The sequence below is a fragment of the Corylus avellana genome, chromosome 2 (assembly GCF_965113065.1).
Source record: "Corylus avellana chromosome 2, dhCorAvel1.hap1.2, whole genome shotgun sequence".
In the NCBI taxonomy this organism is placed as follows: Eukaryota; Viridiplantae; Streptophyta; class Magnoliopsida; order Fagales; family Betulaceae; genus Corylus; species Corylus avellana.
In genome coordinates this window covers 8,534,490-8,546,612 of record NC_142491.1, presented here as the reverse complement: position 1 = coordinate 8,546,612, position 12,123 = coordinate 8,534,490, and the positions used below count along the sequence as shown (strand labels likewise).

Below are 12,123 nucleotides of genomic sequence, written 5' to 3'. Positions count from 1 at the left end.
TGATTCATATTAGATTTTGCAGTATGACATACCAACGTATATCGGTATATAAAGTTAGATACTGCGAAATCTAATCCGGACCATGAAATGATTATTTCCCATTTCAAGAGAAATTGAGAGAATCATGTTACTTTTTGGAGTATACAATCTCACATGCTCTAAAGATATCTGGAGAAAATATTTTGGAGGAAAACTTTGTCAATAAATAATAAAAAAGTGAAAAGCTACATAATACATCATAACCTCAAACTCTTTTCACTACTCATTTCAAAACTTTCTTTTGCATTTTCTAATTTGTCAAATAGTGATACCACTCATCATACTTATTTCATATCGATTAATGTGAAGTGTTTCGAGTGATTTAAAACATATAACATCAACCATCGAAATGAATGTAAGAGTATCTTTGCAAATACACATTTAGGAACCAAATTACTCTAAAGAAATTAGTCAACACTTCAGATGGCCTAAATTAGTCAATTATTTGCAATCATAGGCTTCTCTTTCTTTGAATCTTCTAGGCCATGCCCATCTTTAATGATAAAAATCCCAATTCGATACTTTTAAGGAATATAGTATTATTTAGCATCTTGTCAATTATTAATTTCTAAACCATTATTTTTGGCAGTTGGAAACAGGGATACAAGGTTTAATAATATAAAATGTTGAGAAATTATGACAATTTTATCTTTTAAGGAATTATTATCCATTATCACTAGCCATAGACCCACATGACCAAAGTAGGTCTATAGATTACTTACAAAATTTAATTAATTTTCAAATTTATTTCTCATTGAATTTTACTTATATTTCCTAATTTATTTTTTTATTTTGGGAAAACTTTTTTTTTTTTTTTCCTCATTGAATTCAATGAATTGCACTACGCATACAAAACTCATCGTTAAAAAAAGAAAAAAAAAAAAAAAAAAAAAGTTATTTCTTTGTTGCAAGATTTTCTTGGAAATGCCTTCCAATTGTTCGAATCAAGATTCAGAAAAATAACAAAACATTTCAATTATTTTAGATGAATAATAACAGGGAAATGCTTGATGTTTTCTAGTGTTCTTCTAGTATTCTCCTAACTGTGATGTGACTTTTAAAATCACCAATAGATTAAAAGTCAATAATGATTCAACGGTAATTTTAAAAGTCACATAATAATTAGAAGAACACCTAGCATTTTTCATAATAACATGATAGATAAACTTGATGAAGGAGTTTCTAAATTAAAAGGTGAGAGTTAGGGTATAAACTACTAATTCCCCATTAACAAATCAATTAAAAATTCCTTCTAAAATTGCAGAGTCTGATATCTCATTGAACTATACAGTATAAATTAGGGTTTGGTTGCAGAGAAACTGGAGGAAACCAATCTAAGACAAACACTTTCCATTGTGTTTCTCATTTTACAGTGAATTGGCAAAAGCCATTTCAAGTCTCATTTTCCTTAGGAAACAAACAAAGACAAAAGAAGCTCAAGCAGCAAAGAGAACTATTTTTATGCCACGTTTTTCTGAAAAGTATTTTCAGCTAAACATCGAAACAAACGGTGCTTAAATGTGCCGAAAACAAACCAAAAATTAATCACAAATCTCACTCGCCGTCTCGATTTAGCACCAAATTTAGAGGCAAGATATCATTTTCCTCGTGCATACAAGTAGTAGTAAAACACCATCAGCAAGATCCTAAGAACTAACCAACCATCCCATTAACAAAAAAAAAGGCTTAAAGCCAAAGAAGAAATTGACCATAATCCTAACATGAAACAAGATGTCCGAATAGACATTAGAAATGTTTTTGTTCTTACTAGCCAACTTGAGGTCCCAGAGAAGTAGAATCATCACCAATAGGTCTTTGCAGCAAGGGAATTGACAAGGTCCCAACCTCATAGGACTGTCTTTCACTTTCCTCCGACCAAACATCAAGAGTAGGCAGTATTTCACGGTAATCACCTATTAAAATATAAATTAAAAGATTAAATCAACGATATCTTATACACTTAAGCTTTTGAGATAAGTGGTGATTTAACATGGTATCAAAGCAAAGGTCCTGAGTTAGAACCCTGTATCCGTCGTCATTCACCTGCTAATTTTTTCGCCTGTCGTTCTTGAGCAGCATCTTTGTGCACGTCCTCAATCTTTTTCGGCCCCTCGACTGTCCTCCTCTGCTGCCATTTATTCTTTCTCAAATCAATTGCATCCTTCAACATGAACCTGACCCTAGAAGATAAATTCATGTTATTGGATAATGTCTTCATTCTATCAAAATATGCATCCATATGCTCCTTAGCTTTTTGGTGGTCGATCATCTCCCCAATAGTACTCATCAATTTGCACAAAGCTTCAAGATCTTCTTCATCAGGATCCTGAAACTGACCCAGCAATTTCTGTATACATGCATGCATTATTCGCTCAGTCAACATTTTCTTCTTGTACAACTCCCCAATTAATCGAATGTTACCCAACATTCGTCTTCTAGCCTTAACTCTCTTCTCTTCTCTTTCCTCTGCAGACTGTTTGATCTCACCCTCTTCATCAACTTTATTAGCTTCTTCTTGCTCTCTTTCCCCTCTCTCAAATTCCTCCTGGCACTTGTTCAGAAGCACTCTCTTAAAAGTTACCTTTTCATTGTCTTCATTGAAATCAGGCAACTCCCCGGCCAGACGACAAAAGAAATTTACATACATCTCACAGTACATAGGCTCCATTAAACCTCTGTCAAAGATCTGTGACACAACACCAGCTAGAGTGGCAACATTATCAATGTTAACTGCTTTCACTTGCTCAAAAAGTTTCTCAAACTTCGTTGGAGTAAGTTTGTTTAAAATAGCTCTTAATTGCCTTTGCTTTGCCTCTTCCTCATCCACTACTTTACCCACTTCATACTTCTTCTTAGCTTTGTGCATCATCAGTAATGGAGTTTGAGGAGAAGGAATTGAACCCTTGTGTTGAATATTGGTAGCACTAACATCATTTTGTGTTCTCCTTGCCTTGTGATAGTCATTATGAGATTCAATGACATCATTTAGCGTTCTACTTGTCTTAGAATCATCAGGATAATTCTGGTAAATATAAGATACAGAACTCCAAAGAGCCAAAAGCATAGCAATTACCTTGATGCTGTTCATCTTGTCATGGAAAACTATCACAAAAGCAATAGGAGTAACAGCAAAAGAGACAGTACTGATTACGTTGGAGAAGAGAGATGAAGCCACAAAAATCAACCCCACAACCCCAACAGAGTAAATCTGCCAAGCCACAGCTGTCGAAACCAAAGTCATTACATAAGGAACTCTTCCTGCACCAAAACTCTCCATTTCCCCATGCAAACTCTTCCACTCCCCACTTGCAAAAAGACCCACAATCGAAACACAAGTGGCAACAAGTGATGTATAGATTTGCATTTCCAAAACCACAGAAAATGTTTCCCTTTTCAGGATCTTTTGGAAGGAAAGCTGCATCAGGGAATGCAAAAGAGAGTAAAGTGCAGAACCTCCTAGGGTACAAAGGAGGCCAATGATATATTTCCACCTAGAAATTCCTGATGGTCCTTCAGAGTCGTCATTGACTGCAATCAGGGCAGCAGATAATGAGAGGACAACCACAGAGTTAACAACTGAAGCAGTGAACCTCTGAGAATTGATGAAGTAAGAGAAAACCACATTAAAAGCTAATTGGGATACACATATGAGGGAGTAAGTAGAGGCAGGAAGGTACAAGAGTCCAACAGAATACATCATGTTGTCACCAGATATCAGCACTCCAAGAGAGAAGTAGATCAAGGCAAGAATTTTAATAGAGAGTGGAGCCAATGAAGTTGAAGGCTGCTGAGAGGAAGGAATAAGAAAGAGGGGGATGAAAAGGATTGGGAAGGCAGCAGTTTGAACAAGAGTAGCCATCCATTTACCATTTCCACCCTGGTCATGATAAAATCTTCCATTAAGAACAACAGTAGATTGACCCACAGCGAGGAAGAAAATGTTGAGTGCCACAAAAAACCACCATTGCCACCGCTCGAGTTTTCTCAGTAATAACTGGTTGGTCAAGGTTAGATCTTTGATCATGAGTTCCTGATTACCTGTAATTGGATATTAAGCATGTCTAAACCAGGTTTAGTATCCTTATTAAAAGACGGGTTTCATCAATCCAAAAAATTCACAGATTGGAGTAGTATTTAAACTTAAAAGCGATCAATCCTAGAACAGTACATCAAGTACAGCAACATTTATAAAGACTCTTTCTCTACAATTTGAGTTTCCTGATACACCCACCAGCTGCATAGCTAAAAACCACCATATATTGAAATTATTAGTCACTTATCAAAATGGTTTGATATGCAGAAGGCCTTAAACAAGGTCTAGTAAGAATACTTATGTGGCAATATGAGATCAAATGCATGGTTCTCTAGTGTAGAAACGATCAAAATATGTAAGATGCTCCTTTACTTCATATTGTGGGGATGTACACTCTTCCAATAATCTCTAGAAAACATATCTAGTGTCAAAAATAGAGATTTTTGTCTATATCACATGTATATATGATACTAAAAGATAGCCTAGAGTAAAACGATGGCTTAGCCAAAGTAAAGAACTCCAAAGGAAGGCAGAGAAGCTTTCGTTAGCCCTTATAATCCAAGAAAACTAGAGGGAAGTATTTGCTTCATACACGCATATTTAGATTCCAAAAGGCATGTAATTTTCTTTCTCCCTCATAGAGGAAATAAGATAATAAGGGGGTACACTATATTTATATGTGCTATCAATGGGAGCAGCTCAAACAAAGAAGAGTCTGGTCAATAAGAGGTGAAAAACAAACAACACTAAGGCTGCTGTAACTTGTATGGAATTCTAATCATTGAAATTTGATGATTAATTAATATAACTAAAATTTAAGAGAGAGAGACAGAAAGAGACCAGCCTCACCAGACAGTCTTTGCTCCGACCGAATATCCTGAGTAGGCGGCACTCCACGGTAATCACCCATCTGAGCATTTGGGGAAGATAACTTCATTGACCCTCTTGGACCAAAATCCATAGGTGCCCTTCTTGCTGACTGGTTTTTGCTCGAACCACGACCCAAGCTGCTAAATTGCACATGTCGTTCTTTAGCAGTATCTCTGTGCACTTCCTCAATCTTTTTCGGCCCTTCAACTTTCCTCCTCTGCTGCCATTTATTCTTTCTCAAATCAATTCCATCCTTCAACATGAACCTGACTCTAGAAGATAAATTCATATTATTGGATAATGTCTTCATTCTCTCAAAATATCTATCCATATGCTCCTTAGCTTTTTCATGGTCGATCATCTCCCCAATAGTACCCATCAATTTGCACAAAGCTTCAAGATCTTCTTCATCAGGATCCTGAAACTGACCCAGCAATTTCTGTATACATGCGTGCATTACTCGCTCAGTCAACATTTTCTTCTTGTACAACTCCCCAGTTAATCTAATGTTACCCAACATTCGTCTTCTAGCCTTAACTCTCTTCTCTTCTCTTTCCTCTGCAGACTGGTGGATCTCACCCTCTTCATCAGCTTTATTAGCTTCTTCTTCTTGCTCTCTTTCTCTTTCCCCCCTCTCAAATTCCCACTGGCACTTGTTCAGAAGCACTCTCTTAAAAGTTATCTTTTCATTGTCTTCATTGAAATCAGGCAACTCCCCGGCCAGATGACAACAGAAATTTACATACATTTCACAGTAAATAGGCTCCATTGAAGCTCTGTCAACAATCTGTGACACAACACCAGTTAGAGTGGCAACATTGTCAATGTTAACTGCTTTCACTTGCTCAAAAAGTTTCTCAAACTTCGTTGGAGTAAGTTTGTTTAAAATAGCTCTTAATTGCCTTTGCTTTGCCTCTTCCTCATCCACCAATTTACCCACTTCATACTTCTTCTCAGCTTTGTGCATCATCAGTTCCTTATTATCTGTAATTGGATATTAAGCAAGTCTAAGCAAGGTTTAGCATCCTCATTATAACATGGGTTTCATCAATCCACAAAATTCATGATAACTTGAAGTGATCAATCCTAGAACAGTAAATCAAGAGAGAGAGAGAGAGAGAGAGAGAGACCTGGCAATGGCATGGTGCTTAGAGTTCCTGGGAGTAAAGCAAGATTTGGGCCCTGCAAAGATAACCATTAAGATTCCATGAGAAAATGAGAGCGAGGCTTTAAGAGGGTATTGGGTAACACAAACTAAGAGATTCCCTTCTTCCTTCTTTTCTTTCCTTAAAGCAGACGGCACACTTGGTACAATAAAGTCTTAAAGGTAGGAAAAAGTACAATAATTGCCAAATGTCATGGTTAAGGATACAGAGAAATGCTATAATCATTTTGAAGTGTTTATTGTTTTTGAAAATCACTAATGATTTGAAATTATGTAAATTAATCTATCTAAAATTTAATAATGTTTTTTTACTGTGAATAAACACTTAGAATTACATGTTGATTGTCACGTCAAAGTAGTAAGCACTTAAAAGTACATATAAAATTTGTCAAGTCAAGTGCTTACTTCCCTTATGTGAGATTTGTCAGGTCAACTTTTTACTACAATGTTTTTTAATCTCATCTACTTATTTTCTTTCTTCAACTGATACCTTAATAGGTAAGCAGTTAAGAGTGAAAAAGAGTTAGTATCTTACTTTAAGATACAAAAGAGTATAAAAAAAAGAAAGTTTGTGTATCATTTATCAACTATTTTTCACACATGAAACTTTTTCTCTCGATATTATTAAGGGTTAAATACTAAATTAGTCCCTAGGGTTTCACAACTTTATTTTTTCCCCCCTGGGTTTTCATTTTTATCATAGGAGGTCCCTGTGGTTTTGATAAGTGACCAAATTAGTCCATCCGTTAGTTGACCGTTAGTTGACCGTTAAACTGGACATGTGGACCAATCAGACGTCGACACGTGGCACATATATTAATTTTTTTTTTAATTTTTTTTTAATTAAAAAAAATGTTTTTTTTTTAAAAAAACATTAAAAAAATATATTAAAAAAAAAAAAAAAAAAAAAAGAAAAATCGGAAAAAACTGGGGGTGGCCGAGCCACCCCCTTGGCAATTTGGGGGTGGCTCGGCCACCCCCTTTGGCCATGGGGGTGGCCAGGCCACCCCCATCTGGCCGGATGGGGGTGGCCGAGCCACCCCCTGGGCACCAGGGGGTGGCCGAGCCACCCCTTGGGGCCCAAGGGGGTGGTTTCGGCCACCCCTTTGGGGCCCAAGGGGGTGGCTCGGCCACCCCCTGGTGCCCAGGGGGTGGCTCGGCCACCCCCATCCGGCCAGATGGGGGTGGCCTGGCCACCCCCATGGCCAAAGGGGGTGGCCGAGCCACCCCCAAATTGCCAAGGGGGTGGCTCGGCCACCCCCAGTTTTTTCCGATTTTTCTTTTTTTTTTTTTTTTTTTTAATATATTTTTTTTAATTTTTTTTTAAAAAAAAAACATTTTTTTTAATTAAAAAAAATTAAAAAAAAATTAATATATGTGCCACGTGTCGACGTCTGATTGGTCCACGTGTCCAGTTTAACGGTCAACTAACGGTCAACTAACGGATGGACTAATTTGGTCACTTATCAAAACCACAGGGACCTCCTGTGATAAAAATGAAAACTCAGGGGGGAAAAAATAAAGTTGTGAAACCCTAGGGACTAATTTAGTATTTAACCCTATTATTAATTAACAAACCAGCCTGCTGAGAAAAAGTAAATAAATAAAATAAAATAACAAACCAGCATCTGGGACATGGTGCTTGCTTCATTGATTCTTTCAGAAGAAACATAATTTATCCTATTATCTTTCATTACGCAAAACCTTATATGGCGTGTTTTATGAAGCATTTGGTACATGAAAGATCAGTTTTTATTTTATAATTACCCTATAATGTTGACGTGACAATTTTAATCAATTTTTTTATTATTATTATTATTTTTTTAATAAGGAGTGAGCAATGGGTTGACTGGGACTACGAAGTTATTACCATAAGATACAATAATGCTATACATTACCCCGAATCTCATGTAGAGTACTTAGGTTTTAACATTTTTTTTTTTTTTACTTAGGTTTCAATTTGTATCACATATGATACTTGACTTATAGGCAAAAGACAGTCTAATACCTCTGCCAAACTAACCGACTGTCACGTGTCCTAACATAAACATGCCACATGTCCTAAAACCAATAAATAAAATAATTAAAAATACTAAACCCTTAAAAAAAAAAATATTAGGCTGCCACCTCATTTTGGCTATTGGCCACCCCCAGAAGTCATGTGGGTGACTTCAGCCACCCCCTATGGCTGGTTTGGGGTGGTCAAGGAGTAGCCGAAACCACCCCTAAATCGACCGCAGGAAGTGGTAAAACCACCTCCAATGGCCTTAGGGGTGGTTCAGCCACCCAAATATGGCCCTAAGAGTCGCTAAGCAACTCCCAATAGTCAAAATGGGGGTGACCGGGCCACCTCATATATATTTATATATTTTTGAGAACATGTGACATGTATATGTTAGGGTACATGACAATTTGTTAGTTTGGCTGGCAAAATAGTGACGGATGTACTAAACTGATATTTAGCCATAAGTCAAGTACCATCTACTATACGAATTGAAACCTAAACGTGAAAAGATAATTACGCCAAATAAAAATAATATATATATATATATATATATATATAGATGCTTTTCTAATCGAATGTGGAGATGTTCTGTTCAAATTGCATGTGGCACCGACTGCTATCAATTTAGACTTGCTCCAAACCAATCATTTGTTATCCGGCCTAAATGACACTTTGACATTTTGTCGATTCGACGGGACATTTTGTATCCAAATTTTCTAAATTCCTAACATGAATCTCCCATTTCTAGTTGATCTAATGATTATAATTCTTTATAGAGCTATACCCATAAATCTCTTTATCAATGTTTTTATTCTCAACTTCTCTTTCGCCCACGGATTCATACTACTATTACCAAAAGATTGGCGAACGAGCAACTCCAAAACCTTAATAAAAATAGGAATTAAGGTTGTAAATAAAACATCACAACATAGAAACAGCCACGAATAACCATGTAAGAGACCAAACCAGGCCTAAACGACTGGGGGATAAAGATAATAGAATCCCATAAACGTTAATTCCGTTCTCAATGACCCTGATTGAACATTTTCCATTGAAAAAAAGGGCACACTTTGTGATAGCGTGCCAACCTTGATTTTACATACTACGGAATACCAGCCAGAGAAGAAAATCAAAACTGCAATGATTAAACACAATAACCAGCGGAATCCTGCTTAGTCTGCATCAAGGCATGTAACGAATTATGAAAATAAAAACAATAGCCACAAACTGTGTCACAAAATCTTTCACCAAGAACTACATTCTGATTGCTAATGTCAAAATTAAAGACAAAAACATATGATTTCAGTTCTCCGTCTGCTCCCTCAGCCTCCGGATGGTGCTCCGAACCGTCACAGCACTTGCGGTGCTGTCAAATTCACGCAGAAAACAACAATTAGAAACCTTCAACTAAAGACGTACTGGTAAATGACTAACACAATCAAGCTTAAGAAAATCCTTACTTCAATGTGTAAGCACCTCCTGCTTTCACTTTTCCACAATCCTTGCAACCCCAGATTCCAACGGCCTTCCTCTTCACTGCAAACTGCAAGAATACACCCGTTCATTACCTAACTTACATTGAAACCCCAGTAAACTCTAATGCCACAATGCAGTACGGAAAGATAAAGGGTAATACCTTCCCACAAAACTCGCAGAAGTATTTGCTGTGCTGGCTGACTTCCATCTTCTTAATCTGCTTCCTCAGACTAGCACCATAACGGGTGCCTGAAATGAAAGAAGATAAATATCAGCACCTTTCTAACTGCGTATATGTGCAGTGTATAAACATGTCCTACACATTCCTAATCAAAAAGAACATGGGTGCACAAGGAGACAGACTAACAGAAAATGGAAAATGGAAAATGGGAAATGGGTAAATGATATGAACATGTTATCCCACACAGATAAAGGGTTATATGGCCCTCAATCTGACAAAGATTACCACCCCAATGCAAGGACTTAGATGCATCAGTACAGAACACCAAAAAGGTATATCCTATAAAATCAAAATCCAGGATCATATGCAAGAATTCATGAGCAAGAAATATTATTTGTCTCAATTCACTTCAAACCAGCCTCTTAGATGATGGACAGCCAAAATATCATGCTAACCACAACTCCACTTCCTTTTTATATAATCTAACATTATTCACCCAGCGGTACAAAAGTAGAGAAGAGAGAAATCATCTTCCCATTACTCTGCATGTCTCAAAAACTTTATAGCAAGGGGCAAATTTGTTAATCGAACTTACCATACTTCCCAACAATACCGGCCTTCTTGGTTCTCTTTGTCTGCATAACACAAGAAAGATTGAGATAGAAGGTAAGGAATAAAGAAAGCTGAATAGATAACATGAAAAAAACAAAAATAGTAAATTTCACATGAAGCTCATCCAGTGCTGGTCTCAAGGATCAAAACAACAATAAAAGTACTCGAGGCTCAACAAAAAAATATGGCACTGCCATACCTCTTATAAGAAAACATAAGTCAAAAAAATGACAAAAAATGATGTCACTACTAACAAACAAATCTAAAATTGTTCTGAAATCACATATACCTGGCAGACTTTCAAAAATTGATGGCCTAATTATTGAACAAATTACAAGAACATTATAATCAAACAGCCACTGAGGATATCAAATTAGAAATCAAACCGATTTGACCTTGCACAAGTTAAGCTGCACTGAAATTTTCAAAAGAAAAGTATAAAAGTTGTAAAACAAGTGCTCAGCAGCTCAAGACACAACCCATACACGCAAACCCCACAGTAATTGAAATAATTAGCTACCACCTAGTAAGGCATGATCGACAATATAAAAACCCATAGACCATACATACAGAACCACCCTTTACATCACAGAGATATAACGGAATATCACACCATACAACCTTAAAGCATCATCCCAAGATGAACAAATTCAAAAATATATACGAACATTTAGAGCTATACGAAAATCAATTAGCTAACAGGCCAAATTTAAACGACCCAGTAGACTATTTGATTGCCATAAGCCTCTTAACCAGCTAGCCATCTACTTCAATTAACCTCCTTAAAGATGATTTTCAATCAAATCTAAAACGACACAACACCGAAACAGTGGAAAACCATCAGATTAACATCGAACCACGCATAACGTAGTAAAACACATAATTTATCACCAAAATAGAAGACTTTCTTCCTTACTTATTGTTTTCTCAAGGTTCCTACAGTTTTCTCAGCAACCAAACATGTTCAACACTCCAATCTAACCATTTTCTCAAACCCTACACCGTAAAACTCGGATCCCATTTCCACAAAGGGTATTTACCTTCACATTCAATATCAAACTTCTATATCAAAAACACAGAGAGAGAGAGAGAGAGAGAGAGAGAGAGAGAGAGAGAGAGTACCATTTTGGAGGAGCAGAAAACCCTAGAAAGCTCAAGCTCTCTTTGAGTGTTCCTGATCGAGCGGCCAAGCGAAGCGTCTCGTTTCGTTGATTGCTGTTATATATATATATAGAAAGGAAGGCCGAGATGAATGCCATTTGTTGCCCTAGGGTTTAGGAGTTTCGGATCATGGACCATGAAATGGGTTTTCAGGCCCGATATGATCTGATTAATGGGCCTTTAAAGGTTGGATTTGTGGATCCTAGGCCTGCGAGTTCAACTAGGTTCACAAGCCCATCAGCATGCAGAGACAGGGCCAGAGTTCTATCTTCTATCAAGATTTCAATTCCTAGACTCGAGGCTCTTCGAGAAAAAGCTACGCTATAAATTATATTTTTATTTTACAATATTGACGTTGTAGTTCTAATTAACCGTTGAATTAGTTATTGTTAAAAAAAATAACCAAAAAAAAAAAAGTTCATAGGTTAGTTGAGAGTGTTATCTCAATGTTTTTGAATAGATCTAAAATAAAAATGTAATTTTTAACATTATTCATTCAAAAATTTCAAGTAAATATGCATCAACACGATTAAGATCCCGGTGCAAAGGCAATACCACTAGGCCCTTACCTTGTTGCATTG

General features: G+C 36.7%; 2 protein-coding genes across 5 annotated transcripts; both read right to left on the bottom strand.

Moving 5' to 3' along the window:
• Positions 1-1,442: 1,442 nt before the first annotated feature.
• Positions 1,443-6,202, bottom strand: LOC132185427 (uncharacterized). Of its 3 annotated transcripts, none has more exons than XM_059600972.2 (4): positions 6,073-6,202; positions 4,913-5,949; positions 2,083-4,077; positions 1,443-1,952 (listed from the first exon to the last, which is right to left on the bottom strand). In XM_059600972.2, exons 2-4 carry the CDS (start codon positions 5,910-5,912, stop codon positions 1,807-1,809), a joined length of 3,141 nt encoding a protein of 1,046 aa, XP_059456955.2. In that variant the 5' UTR covers positions 5,913-5,949; positions 6,073-6,202; the 3' UTR covers positions 1,443-1,806. The 3 variants fall into 3 exon arrangements, with proteins under 3 accessions (XP_059456955.2, XP_059455495.2, XP_059456204.2); XM_059599512.2 differs by having other exon boundaries at positions 4,913-5,926; XM_059600221.2 differs by having other exon boundaries at positions 4,922-5,926.
• A 3,031-nt stretch (positions 6,203-9,233) lies between these two features.
• On the bottom strand, positions 9,234-11,608 carry LOC132183867 (large ribosomal subunit protein eL43z). Of its 2 annotated transcripts, XM_059597338.2 has the most exons (5): positions 11,504-11,608; positions 10,365-10,404; positions 9,749-9,837; positions 9,573-9,655; positions 9,234-9,478 (listed from the first exon to the last, which is right to left on the bottom strand). In XM_059597338.2, exons 1-5 carry the CDS (start codon positions 11,504-11,506, stop codon positions 9,415-9,417), a joined length of 279 nt encoding a protein of 92 aa, XP_059453321.1. In that variant the 5' UTR covers positions 11,507-11,608; the 3' UTR covers positions 9,234-9,414. The 2 variants fall into 2 exon arrangements, with proteins under 2 accessions (XP_059453321.1, XP_059453313.1); XM_059597330.2 differs by lacking the exon at positions 11,504-11,608 and having other exon boundaries at positions 10,365-10,410.
• Positions 11,609-12,123: the final 515 nt, after the last annotated feature.

Coding starts and splice junctions, on each gene's coding strand:
- LOC132183867 (XM_059597330.2), bottom strand. CDS start 10,410: ATGCAGACAAAGAGAACCAAGAAGGCCGGTATTGTTGGGAAGTATG. Junction 9,656..9,748: donor TCTGCGAGTTTTGTGGGAAG/GTATTACCCTTT, acceptor GTATTCTTGCAG/TTTGCAGTGAAGAGGAAGGC. Junction 9,479..9,572: donor GGAGGTGCTTACACATTGAA/GTAAGGATTTTC, acceptor TGAATTTGACAG/CACCGCAAGTGCTGTGACGG.
- LOC132185427 (XM_059599512.2), bottom strand. Junction 4,078..4,912: donor AAGACTGTCTGGTGAGGCTG/GTCTCTTTCTGT, acceptor ATCCAATTACAG/GTAATCAGGAACTCATGATC. Junction 1,953..2,082: donor ACAGGCGAAAAAATTAGCAG/GTGAATGACGAC, acceptor ATATTTTAATAG/GTGATTACCGTGAAATACTG.